The sequence below is a fragment of the Bos javanicus genome, chromosome 3 (assembly GCF_032452875.1).
Source record: "Bos javanicus breed banteng chromosome 3, ARS-OSU_banteng_1.0, whole genome shotgun sequence".
NCBI classification, from domain to species: Eukaryota; Metazoa; Chordata; class Mammalia; order Artiodactyla; family Bovidae; genus Bos; species Bos javanicus.
In genome coordinates, this window is record NC_083870.1 from 115,723,509 (window position 1) to 115,736,361 (window position 12,853).

Consider the following 12,853-nt stretch of genomic DNA (forward strand, 5'->3'; position numbering starts at 1 on the left):
CGTATCCGACCCTTTTGTGACCCCACAGACTGTAGCCTGCCAGGCTCCTCTGTCCGTGGGATTTCCCAGGCAAGAGTACTGGAGCAGGTTGTCATTTCCTTTGCCAGGGGATCTTCCTGACCCAGGGATCGAACCCATGTCTCCTACACTGGCAGGCAGGTTCTTTACCACTGAGCCACCATGGAAGCCCATTTAATACAATGACCCCAGCTCCCCACCCATCGCTGCCTTTTTTTTTCCTTTTGCTTGAAAATAGCTTTATTGAGATTAACACTCAGAGCACATATAATTCACCCATTTATCACTGACAGTTCAGTACTTTTAGTATATTCACGGATAGGGGCAACCATCGCACAGGCCTAGAACATTTTCATTGCCTCAGAACGAAACCCCGCACCCTAATTAGCGATCAGAATTTCTGGGGGATTTTGAAGGCTGTTCTGGAAACATAGGTCAGTAAGGAAGGGCTTCCAGTAAACGAAGACCCACCCCGACCGGTCTGGCTTCCTCGCCCGAGACCTCGGGGCGGAACGGAAGTCAGCCCGGGTAGGACACCCCTCTCCCCGTCTTCTGCCTTCACCCCGGCCCCCACTATTGTCTTCCTTTCCTCCCACTTCTGTGAGTCCGTCGAACGCTGTGTTGTCGGTCCCTTTTCCCCAGCACCTGTCATCTTCCCGGGCCCCCCACCGTGTCCCCGCTGCCCCTTCTTCTGACACCGTGTACCCTCTGTGTGCGCGCCGCCAGCCGCAAAGGGAGCCGGACAATGTGCCGGGCTCTGAAACATCTTCAGAGATGGGGATTCAAGTAAACCTCCTCCTGTTGAAAGCTCCCGTCAAAAGGACTGTGAGAAGGGGCGAGGTTTTGAACTTCACTTCACACTCAACCTTTTAACAGAGGCCCGGGATGTTGTGATTTCCTTGGATGGCAGAGGTGGCCTGGTTCTTTATTTACCGGCCCACACGTCTCTCTGAGCTCCAGGGAGAGCAGAGCCCTTCGTGAAGGTCCAAATTGGCTTTATACCATCGGCTTTTGTCTTGAAGGAAATGGGTTTTAATGGACCGGCTCCTGTGATGGCTTCATCTTGAGTGTTTGAAAGGTTTCAGCTCTCCAGTGATCTCCCCCACCACCACCACCCGTCCCCGACAAATAGCTGTCTTTGATCATTTTGAATTCTCGTAATACCAAAACACGAAGATTTTTTTAGTTCTATGTGGTTCCTAATCCTGTCAAATGAGCAAGGTAGGCTCTATTTGAGAGTGAGAAAGAACAGCTAATATGCATTCACTGTCCTTTCCCTTTTTTAATTTTTTTAATAGACATTCAGGCTTCTGTTTTATAGTTTTATTTATTTACGGTTCTTTGGCCGTCCTGGGCCTTCATTGCTGCATGGGCTTTTCTCTAGTTGCAGCAAGGGGCTGCTCCGTAATTGTGGTGCTTGGCTCACTGCAGCGGCTTCTCTCGTGGAACACGGGCTCTAGAGTACTCAGGCTTCAGTGGCTGTGGAAGGTCGGCTCAGCCGGGCTCCCGGGCTCTGGAGCCCTGCTGTTGTGACTTCCCTTCAGCTCAACGCACGGAGTCTTTCTGGACCAGGGATTGAACCCATGTCTCCTTGCACTGGCAGGATTCTTTACCGCAGAGCCACCAGGGACACCCTCCAGGCTTGTGAGCATGCCTTTTAAAGCATTCCCCATCGTTCCATCACTCAGTCATGTCCGACTCTTTGCAACCCCATGGTCTGTAGCCCGCCAGGCTGCTCCATCCGCTGGATTTCTCCAGGCAAGAATAAATACCGGAGCGGGTAGCCGTTTCCTTCTCCAGGGGAATCTTCCCCCATCTAGGGATGGAACCCGTGTCTCCTGCATTGGCAGATAGAGTCTTTACCGCTGAGCCACTGAGGAAGCCCTCTTTCTTCAACACTAGGAAATTAACAGTCAGCCTGCTCTCAGGACCATCAGCAGCACCCCCAGACAGCGTGCATGGGGCAGGGCGGGGGAGTCCTGCAGGGAATTCTTGGTGTCCCCTCTGCAGGTCAAGCCCAGTAAGGAGGAGTGGTGGGAGGTGTCCCTCCAGAGCCCCTGGCTCCCTGAAATAGACTCTGGGGGGTGAGGAGCACACGTCTGCTGGAGGAGCACTGGCCGTAGTAATACAGGTTTTGTTGCAGTGCTAACGGTCACGGGGACGCTCAGCTCCCACGCAGCACGGCGCAGGACTCCCCCTGCCCGGCACACACACTGGGAGACCCCTTGGGAGAAGCAGGGCCTTGGGAGTTGGGGGCACGGAGCCCAGTCTATTTGAATAGCAGCCGGAGATGTCAAAAACCCATCCTCACACCTGGCACCGACGGCCATCACCGAGGCACGCTCCCCGCAACAGTTCATCGAAAATGGCCCAGCTAATGATCGGCTGGGCAGATAATCGGAGGAGAGTTAATTGTAAGGTTCGATATGGCATCTTGTCAGCAGAGATAAGTTGTCACGTTTTCCACTTGAGCTGAAACTAAATGATTGTAAAATAAGTTATGAGTGTCCTTGGGCCTGTCTGCCGGAATGATGGCTAAGAATACATTCCTGGCCCATCAGTCTCGAGCAGGCTGCTTGATATTTATGCGGACGGAATGTTATTTTATTCCCCCTCTAGTCATGCTTGTCAGCTCTCCGAGTGAAAAGTTAAACTGCTTCTTTGACTCATACTTCACGTACTGAAGCTCGAGAGCCTGCAGATTGTTATCATTATTGCTCGTATTATGTATTTTTTGGGGTGTGGGTTGAACACTGATGCCCGATTGGGAAGAACTAATGGCTAGCATTGAGCGCGCGGGATGGCGGAGGACCGGCCCATCCCGGCTCAGCGCCGCATCTCGGGGGCTCCGGGTCCCTCCATCAAAGCCGGGTGAGAGGGGGCGTAATGAGGCGCTCCCCTTTCTAATTTGCTGTGGCTTTCTTCTCTCCCCGTCTCCCCTCTTCTGCCCTCTGCTTCGCCCCCTCTCACGTTTAAGGCCATCGACAGGGCCACCTGTCCGGTGTCCACTAATTGATACAAAACAAGATGCGTTGTTTGTTCTCAGGAGGAGCCGACTGTGTTCTGAGGGTGCATTTTCAGGGTCTGGGGTTGGGCTGTCAGGGGCTTTTCAGGTTGAGGGATACTTTGTCAGACAAGAGGAGTCATCAGAGATGGAAAAGCACAGCACAGAAGCCCAGTGTGTTTTGATGGGTCGTATTTTAAACCAGGGGACTGTTTAAACACCTCCTCTTGAAAGGGAGTTCTCAGGATCTAGGAGCCGGGCATTCAGATACCAGCACCCAGACACGGAACCCAGGTCACTAGAAACCAGAGCATCCTTGACGTGGCACCCAGCCTAGAGAATGGTCAGGGCTGCCGGTGACCCTCTCTGCTCCAGGCCTCCCTAACCACCACCGAGCCTGCCCCTGCTCGGCCTCTGTTGCGACTCGCTACCCCAACCCCATCCTTGGGGCCACAGACGCCAGCCCCTCGCCTGGTGGGTGCTCCTGCTGCTGCAGTCAGCCCACCTGGCCCCAACACACAGTTCCTGGCAGGACCCTTCATTCCTGGGCAGCTGCCTGGCTTTGCCCAGCAGTCCACCCCAGAGCTGTTCCTGCCCCCACGGACCCCAGCCTGGAGCACCTGGTTTTCCCAGGGACTTCGGTGCCTGACTCCCGCTTAGCCCACCCACTGTGGACGCCCGGCCACATCGTGGTTATCTGTCCTTCCTCCAGCGAGAGACTTGGGATCACGTGTGCAGGGCTTGGGCCAGCATTGAGGCATTGACCCAGGCAGGGAGAAGAGACAGGGCTCCAGTGTCACCTGCAGTCTCTAGACTTCAGCAGTGGTGCTCTTGACCGGGTCTTGGTCCTGTGAGCAGCAAGCCAGATGGTAGATGGGAAATGCTTCTCGGTTTCCAAGCAACGGGTACACATCACTTCCTTTATCCTTGCCCCTCCTTGTCTGAGACGGGATTCCTGGGCTCACAAACAGCTGGTCCTGCTTTCTGGTTTCGTCATTGTGATCATTGTTTCTATTACTAGCTGACAGCCCTGAGTTATTCTGAAAGCTCACCTCCCGTCTCCCTCCCTTCCTGCGGGGCCCAGATCAGGACCCGTGTGTTTTCGTTCTGCCCTTCACCCTCCCCACGCCAAACCCGCTCCTGGCCCCTTCCCTGGCTCCGTGGTTCCTTTTTCTCTGTCACTCACGCTCTGGGTCCTGGCGGCTCCTCCTGGAGCCACATTCGTGTTCCTCGAGGGAGGCCACGGAGCCAGCCTGCCTCGGTGACTGTGGATGTGAGGATGGTTCCCCACCTTACTTCTCTCTGCGTGTGGGTGGCACTTCTGTTTACATAGGATTAAAGTGAGTGAAGACACTCAGTCGTGTCTCACTCTTTGCGACCCTAGGGACTGTAGCCCACCAGGCTCCTCCATCCATGGAATTTTCTAGGCAAGAGTACTGGAGTGGGTTGCCATTTCCTTCTCCAGGGAATCCTGGTGTTTCTGCCATAGATCTGATTCCCCCTCTTCAAACTCTATTGCCCAGGAGATATAGTCTTTCCTGGGTGTATCAAGCAAGAGGCCAGACAGGCATCCTCTCAGTCATTAAAAGTCAAGTCCATGGGGACAGGGGTTTTCACCCTCTAGTCCAGACATGTATGGATGTGAGAGTTGGACCGTAAAGAAGGCTGAGTGCCAAAGAATTGATGCTTTCGAATTGTGGTGCCAAGGGACAGAGGGAAGTAATAAAACACCAGCCCTGCTGCAGCAGAGGGCAGCGGTCTTGGCCTGCACCCCCATCTGCCTCCATGACTAGAGGGCAGTTTCCCCATGCCCTGTCACCCAGCCTGGCATACGGTGGGTTCTTAACACTTCACAGTCAAAGAGGATATGGTCAGAGCATGAAGACTTTTGAAACCTGGGCAGAAAATATTTGAAATGACAAATATAGTCATCGTAAGGCTTGAGCACTGACTAACATGTCAAAGGATTGCTTTAGGATCAGCTAGTGACCCTGGGGTCCCTGGACACTTCCGCAGTATCAGGCAGCTTCCGAACTGTCTGAAATTGTGCACAGGTATTAACTAGACTGGGGGCTTCCCCGGTGGCTCAGTGGTAAAGAATCCACCTGCCAATTCAAGAGGTGAGGGCCCAATCCCTGGGTCAGGAAGATCCCCTGGAGGAGGAAATGGCAACCCACTCCAGTGTTCTTGCCTGGGAAATCCCATGGACACAGGGGCCTGGTGGGCTTCAGGCCATGGGGTCGCAAAGAGTCGGACACGACTTAGCGACTAAACAACAACATTAACTAGGCTAACCTTTTTTTTTTCCCCTGTGATATCTATGTACAGTCTTACGTACAGTGGGGTATTTTATTTACAGTGGGATCTAGTATTTTCAAAATGCATGTGTATTAGAAATGCTATTTTTAAAAGATTTATATTATAGAAGACTGGGACCATTGAAAAGGTGAAAAGCTAGCAAGAGAGGAGCCCTCCGGCAGTTAGCCATACTCCCTGGACCTGGAGGGGAGGGGAGTCTATAGGGGAGGAGTCAGACCCAGGGTGAGTGTGCCTTTGGTGGAGAGCAGGCAGCAAGTTGGAGAGAAAATGAAGAAGAAATGACCATGTGGATAAAGAGTCAACCTAGAGACCCAGTCTCCTGGAGGCAGGTTCTCCTGCAGGAAGGAGCCGTGGGTTGACTCTTATACCCTTCCCAGGACAGGCTCCCAGAGGCCTTGGCTCCACAGGGGATGGGAAGAAGGTTGACCCTCCTGACTGAGCAGGGATGGGAAAGGCGCTACTGGCCTTAGGACGTCAGGAAGTTGCTTCCTGGGACATTTCCTGGAGCTGGGTGTAGAGCTTAAAAGATACAAAGTTGTTTTTTGTTTTTTGTTTTTTTATATTTCTTAATACATGCTAAAATGTTCCAGGGGTTCATAAAATAAAAGTATTTTAAATTCATATTTCCAGTATCTCTTTATAAAAATGTTGTTTGCTTATTTGTTTTTGGCTGTGCTGGGTCTTCGTCGCTGCAGAGGCTTTTCTCTAGCTGTGGCGAGTAGGGCGCGGCTCTAGTTGCCACGCTTGGTTTCTCACTGCAGTGGCTTCTCTTGTTCTGAAGCACAAGCTCTCGGCACGTGGGCTTCAGCAGCTGTGGCTCCCGGGCCCTGGAGCACAGGCTCATTGGTTACGGCCCATGGGCTTCAGTAGCTGTGGCTCCCGGGCCCTGGAGCACAGGCTCATTGGTTACGGCCCACGGGCTTTGTGTAGCTGTGGCTCCTGGGCCTTGGAGCACAGACTCGTCGGTTATGGCCCACGGGCTTCATGGCTGTGGCTCCCAGCCCTAGAGCACAGGCTCATCGGTTACGGCCCATGGGCTTCAGCGGCTGTGGCTCCCAGGCCCTGGAGCACAGACTCGTCGGTTACGGCCCACAGGCTTCGTGTAGCTGTGGCTCCTGGGCCTTGGAGCACAGACTCGTCGGTTATGGCCCACGGGCTTCGTGGCTGTGGCTCCCAGGCCCTAGAGCACAGGCTCATCGGTTACAGCCCACGGGCTTCGTTGTCCCTGTGGCAGGTGGGGTCTCCCCAGATCAGGAATCGAGCCTGTCTCTCCTGCACTGGCAGGAGGAGTCTTTACCACTGGGGCACCAGGGAGACCCTCAAGTATCTTTATATTCAAAATCAGGTCAATCCAAGCCCATCCTGCAGCGGCTCCCCAGAATAAGAGCCGGGTCCTAGACAGTGTCTGGGCCCCTTCCTCTCTGATGACACCCTGTCTGAGTCTCCCGTCCTCACTGGCCCTGGCCAGTCTCCCCTCTGTGTTTCTGGGACACCGCCAGCATGCACACCTGGTCTTAGGGCCAGGTTCTGGTGATTTCCTCCTCCCCGAGGTATGCACGTGAGTTCTCATGTCTTCACCATCTTTAATCGTTGGCCCACATGTTGCCTTCTCATCAAGACCCTCTCTGTACCCACCCCACCCCTCCACCACCTCTGTAATGTCCACTCTCCATGGGCTGCTTTCCCCTTTCACCACCTTGTGACGAAGTCTGGGCTGTGACCCCGCGGCTATCTCAATGCCACTCAGACAGGGTCCTTTGTTATTCTCAGTGGTGCATCCCAGACATCTAGAAAAGTGACTCAAAAGAACAGTAAGTGCTCAAAAGAACATTCATTGAATGAACGAATGTTTATTAATTCATCACACAGAAGGTTCTGTCTTTTGAGTTAACAAAGATGCTGTGTCATGAAATGATGAATTGTTAGGAGCTTGGAGGTATCTGGATGGTGTTCCTTCATCCCTTTCTCAGTGAACTTGTTTATTCTGCTGAATTGCATGTTCATTTCAGGTCTTTTAAGGGTGCTGTGTTCTTCTCTCTGATAAAGTTAGACATCATTAGTTGAGAGTTTCACTTCCGGTGCACTGGTTTTAACATTTTGTTAAGTAGGTTCAGCGAATCAAAAATTGCCGGGTCTGCCGTGGGCTTCTAAGCACTGTTGCTGGACATTGGTGACACAGGGAGGCGGCCTGCGGCGTCTCACGAGTGATCAGCTGACGTCTGGTCCTACAACGTCTTGAGGGAAGGAGACAGAGAATCAGACATACCTGTATCTTGTGCGTAAGCACACACACGGCTCAACCCCACTTAAGATGACACTCTGCTATGTATTCCTGAGCATGTCTTTCATTCCTAATAGATTATTTGTGAGAAGAGAAAAATAAACAAGTAAACCCCCCCCCACCGCCACTTTCCTTTTCCAGAACTCCAAACATGCAAAATAGAGAACTTTATAAATCAGATAAAGACGAATATGATATGGTATCACTCATATGTAGAATCTTCCGAACTTATGGTGACCGGGGGAAAGGAGAACGGGTTGGGGCTGACATACGCACGTGACTATATATAAAATAGTAACTAAGAAGAACCCACTGTGTCGCACAGGAAGCTCTGCTCAACAGACTGTAGTGACCTATATGGGAAAAGAATCTTAAAAAAAGAGTGGGCGTATGTATATGTATCACTGACGCACTTTCCTGCACACCTGGAGCTAAAGCAACATTCAAATCAACTCTACTCCAATAAAAAAATTTTTTAAGTAATAAAGTTGGAGAAGCACTGGTCTTAAAAAAAAAAAAAAAAAAAGGAGGACTTTCAATTCTCCTGAGCAAAAAGAAGATTCCGAAAGGGGCTCCTGCTTTGGAATGGCAGGTGGCGTGTTCGGGCACGGGGCGCCCTGACCTCTGAGCCCCCGGTTCGGAGACTGTTTCTGGGGCTTGGTAACTGGAGGAACGTTGCTGTGGTCCTTGGCAGAGTCTGGTTTCTCCGTGCTGACCTCTGCGCTCTTTTCCTTTTCCGGTCCGGCGGCAGACACGGGGCTGGGCGACCCCCTGTGCTCGAGCCCCAGCATTTCCAGCACCGCCAGCCCCAAGCTCGACCCGCCCCCCTCCCCTCACGCCAACAGAAAGAAGCATCGGAGGAAGAAAAGCACGAGCAACTTCAAAGCCGACGGCCTCTCCGGCACCGCTGACGGTAAGGCGCCCCCCACCCCACCTTCCAAAGACTTTCGGGGGCAGAGTTCACGTTTCTGAAAAGCGATTCTCACTCCTCTCATTCGTAGCATCGTTTACCCTCCGAACCACAAATGCTCGGGGATGCAGGTCACTGCGTGTGCTTTCTATTTACGAGGCGGTGCTGGGGGCCCTCTCTCTCCCCACTGATCCTCCAGACTGCCCAACCACATCAGCTGTCTTACCTCCTGACAGCTGCCGCTGGGTCCGTGGTGACACTGGTGGCCCAGGCCCCCAGTCATCCGGGCAGGTTGTTTGGTCTTGCCCGACCTCGGCGAGCTGGGTTCGGGTGTCCACTCCAGCCGAGCTGTGCCCCGTTGTCTTCGTCCAAAAAAGACCAGCCTCCTGATGTAGGAGTCTCCCCTGATCCCCGCTAGACTCAGCTCGAGTTAAGACAGCCGCTCCAACCCTGGCTTCCAGCTTCGGCTGATGATAACAGCCCCTCTATTAATGCCCATCGCTCTTGTTGTTTTGTGAGCTGCATTAGTATTTCTGTGGGCACCGTCTGTCTTGGTTCTCCTCTGACTTGTTGAAGTCAGGTTTTATGCTCAGGGCTGGGCCCACGTGATCTTTCAGAAGTGGCTCCTTCTGCTGGAGTTACTTTTTTTTTATTCCTTGGTGTGCGAGTGGAGGTGGACATGCACACACAGGCATGGTGGGAGGTGAAATCAATGCATTGTAATAAACAAGTTAAAGAGATACTGCAAAGGAAGGTTCAAATGTGAGGACACTGTCGTGTAACATGAATAATGATTGGTGAGACCAGTGAGAGTAAAGGAGTCTGGTTTCAGCAAGGATTCCACGTGTGCCAGAAACAACCTTTGTAACTTACGTCCTTTTCTTTCTCTATCTCTGCTGCACTTTTTCGGAGATACTCTTTTGACTGTTCAAACTGCAGGTTTGAGTGCGAAAGAAAGTGCCTGTTCCTTCCTAATATCTGGAGATAAGCTTAAATGAGATAAGCCGCCCATGATGCATTTGTTAGCAAGGCAGGAGCAGAGTTTACAGTACAAGCGCTGTGTCGTTTACCGTAATTCTGTGAGTCCGTGGCATTTTCATTTATAATGAGGAGACCGAGGTTCAGAGTGTCAGGGAGCTTGCTGGGGCTCTCACGGTGCCAGGAAAGAGTCTAGAAGCCCTTTTTCAGTGCCAGTCTTACCATTTTGCCTCCCATAGCTTCCTGCTAACAAGTTTAGCCCATAAAAACGGATTTTCTCCTGTTATGATAAATGAGGATGATTCTGTTACATCAGCAGTGGTGAAAAATAATGATTATGAATCAAAGCACCCACTCAGACACCACTGGCCTTCCCACTGGAAAATAAATCACCCACAGATGCTGAGCATTGATGCAACGCCTTCCAAAAACTTCAGCAGAAAGCCCCCAGGCACAAATGGGTGGCCACACGCCCACCCCCTACAAGAGGACTGGGGTAAAGTCGAAAAGATGCGTGGCCACCGGCCAGGTGGGGAGCAGGTGCCCCACGGGCCCCGGGGAAGAGTAGGATCTGCCTCAGGGGAAGGGCTCAGGCCCATTTCACAGATAAACGTCCACTGTGCTTGCCACGTGTTCCAACGAATGACTTTTGTTAAAAAGGTACCACTTGGTAGAAGCTGATTATCAAGTCCACCTATCACTTCAGTACACACATGTCATCCCTTCTAATCATTCCACCCACCTCCTGGCGCAGTGAACACTGTGTGAATAAGATACAGCCTGAAAGTAAATTAGTAGCGGTTGCGCGTTTAATTGGGCTGCCGGTTCAAATCAGCATCTTTGTCATCCAGTGGGTTCGCAGAAAGTTCGAGAAGTGACAGGAGGCTTGTCGGATGCCTGGAATGCTTCCATCTTCCGCTTCCTGCGTTACTGGGGTGGGACTGTGGGCTCTGAGCGATAGCCTATGTCGAGGCTGAGTCAGGTCCTCAGCCCCAAGCCAACCACAGACCCTTTCATTAAGGGCCTTCCTGCCGAGGTGGTGATGCCAACAGAAAGGCAGATTCAGAAGCACCCAAATTAGAAATCACAACAGCATCTCGGGCATGTTTGATGGGTGTCGGTTGATCTGTGTTCAGAGGTTCAGTGCTAATGACTAGAAAGGACACCGTGCCTCGCTTTGTAGTTAAGAAGACCATCCCTATGATGCCATATCCATGACATCTTTCCACTAGAAAACAAGACCGGTTCTCTGTAAAAAGAAAACGGATCATTTTTCACTAGGAAAAGTTACCTTCCCAACTATAAATGAGTCATTTTGGGGAGACAGGCTATATCCAAGGCATATTATTATTTTTTTTTTCACATTTTAACATCTTTGAAGTCAGAACTCATTGTTCAATTGAAATAATTTTAGATTCACAATGATGCACAATTTTTAAAATTTTCTTAATAACTATTAATCAAAGTGTATTGTGGGAACCATCGAAGCGAAGCCTTCTTAAAATGAAAGCTAGGTGTATATTTTTAGAGGATTGTTTAATTTTAATTGTTAAAAATATTTATATTTCTCTTTCCTGCAAAGCATTGTGACTTGTTATTGCCAGTATATTCTCTTTGGCTTGACCTCATGCTGAGCAGTTGCAACTGCAGATAGTAAAAAGTTCTCTAGATGATGTCCATGAAGTGGATGAATCATGTAGGTTTTGAGACTCCCTGTTGGATCAGATGACTAGACTCAAATCTATAGAGAATAAGAAACTTTCAGTTCCACTGAGAGTCAGCTATTTCACTCCATGTTCCAGGGAGAACATGGCGCCCTCGGCTGGGTCATTGATGGGAATTTTCCACAGGGACTGTCTGTAGAAGCGTGGGCAGGGTGTGGGAAGAGCTATAGGTGTGGTGTGGGCCCCCAGGGGGTAACAGGGAAAGGAGGAGCTGGTTATAAGACCCAGAGGGAGGCGTCCGGGGAAGACCTCCATCCGGGGATGTGTCCTTCAACAGAAGGACACATGCCACCTGGTGACCCAGAGGATGAGGAGCCCCAGAGAAGCCCCTGGCCTCCCTGTCCCCGTTGCCCTTGGTCCCCTGCCGCCACCTCCTTGACCAAACCCAGTGAGACACCAAAGACGTCAGAGCTACTGACGCTGCCACCCAGGCCTGCCTCCAAGGGCGGTGGAGGGCAGGCGGGGACGAGCTAGCAGAGGCCATGAGCGCTCGTGCCTTTCCCAGTGCCTCTTACACACCCCTGGGCACATCTGGGCCCTGATCTAACATCAGTGCAGTAGACCGGAAGTCTCTGTCCCCTGTGGCCCCCCAAGGGCCTGGCCTGAGCCCTGCTGAGGGAGGGGTCGGAGCGCCACATGTGCACATCTGAACCGTCCCCCACCAAGCCCGTAAGGGATCCCCACTCTGCCTAGGCTCTCAGCTGAGCACCAAGTTTCTGTCACTGGGCATTTCTTACCTTTGCGGTGTCTTTGTTCAGAAAGTAAAGACTGAAAGTGTGCCTTCATCAAATACTTAACGTTGCCTGAAATTCCAGAAACTCTCTGTCCATGTGGGGACCCTTGGTGCCGTAACGATCTTCCTTCCCTGACTTCCTCGCTGCCCTGGCCCTCATCAGACTCGATTGCAAAGGTTCTTTCCTGCAGAAGAACAGGTCTACACAGGATAGTTGAAAACGGTGTAACCTAAATTAACTAGAACAGTGGTCATCTTCCTGTATTTACAACTTAAAATGAATGGATTGAATCTCATAAATTACGGGAGTAGCAACTGTGACCAAAGAGTTCCTTCATGAATATTTTGAGTTCCAGCGTGGTCGCTGGGTTCAAATATAACCCAGCCCTCATACGTGCTCAGTCGCTCAGGGGTGTCCAACTCTATGACCCCACGGACTGCAGCCTGCCAGGCTCCGTGGAATTCTCCTGTCAAGAATACTGGAGTGGGTTGCCATGCCCTCCTCCAGGGGATCTTGCCGACCCAGGGATTGAACTTGCATCTCTGGCCTCTGCAGGTGGATTCCTTCCCACTGTACCACCTGAGAAGCCCATAGAGAGAGTCAATACCACAGAGTAGTCCAGCCCCTCTGGGGTTGGGAGGGGCTGAGTGTGGAAGAACTGCGAGGTGTGAGCTAGTGGGGGTGGCCTCACGTGTCGTCTAAGGCAGAAGTGCCTTGGAAAGGCGGGGGTGTGTCTGGGTGTTCCCAGCACTGAGAGCTGAGCTGTGTCTTTGGGCGGGTGAGAGCTGGCCGCCGTGGTGCTGACCATGGGAGGACCTTGTGCATGTCCCCTGCACCCTCTGCATCACCGGTATCAGGCCCCCCACCTGCCTATCTGGAGGCTCC

At 51.8% G+C, this 12,853-nt stretch overlaps 1 protein-coding gene across 9 annotated transcripts in view; it reads left to right on the forward strand.

Moving 5' to 3' along the window:
• The window catches only part of AGAP1 (ArfGAP with GTPase domain, ankyrin repeat and PH domain 1), a 561,687-nt gene that overhangs the window by 432,925 nt on the left and 115,909 nt on the right, over nt 1–12,853 (forward strand). For 8 of the 9 annotated variants that reach the window (XM_061412705.1, XM_061412707.1, XM_061412706.1 and 5 more), the window contains one exon: nt 8,374–8,535. The exons of the other annotated variant lie outside the window; for it this stretch is intronic. In XM_061412705.1, the coding sequence (XP_061268689.1) occupies nt 8,374–8,535 (162 nt within the window). The remainder of the gene's footprint in view (nt 1–8,373; nt 8,536–12,853) is intronic. 9 annotated transcript variants of the gene reach the window in all.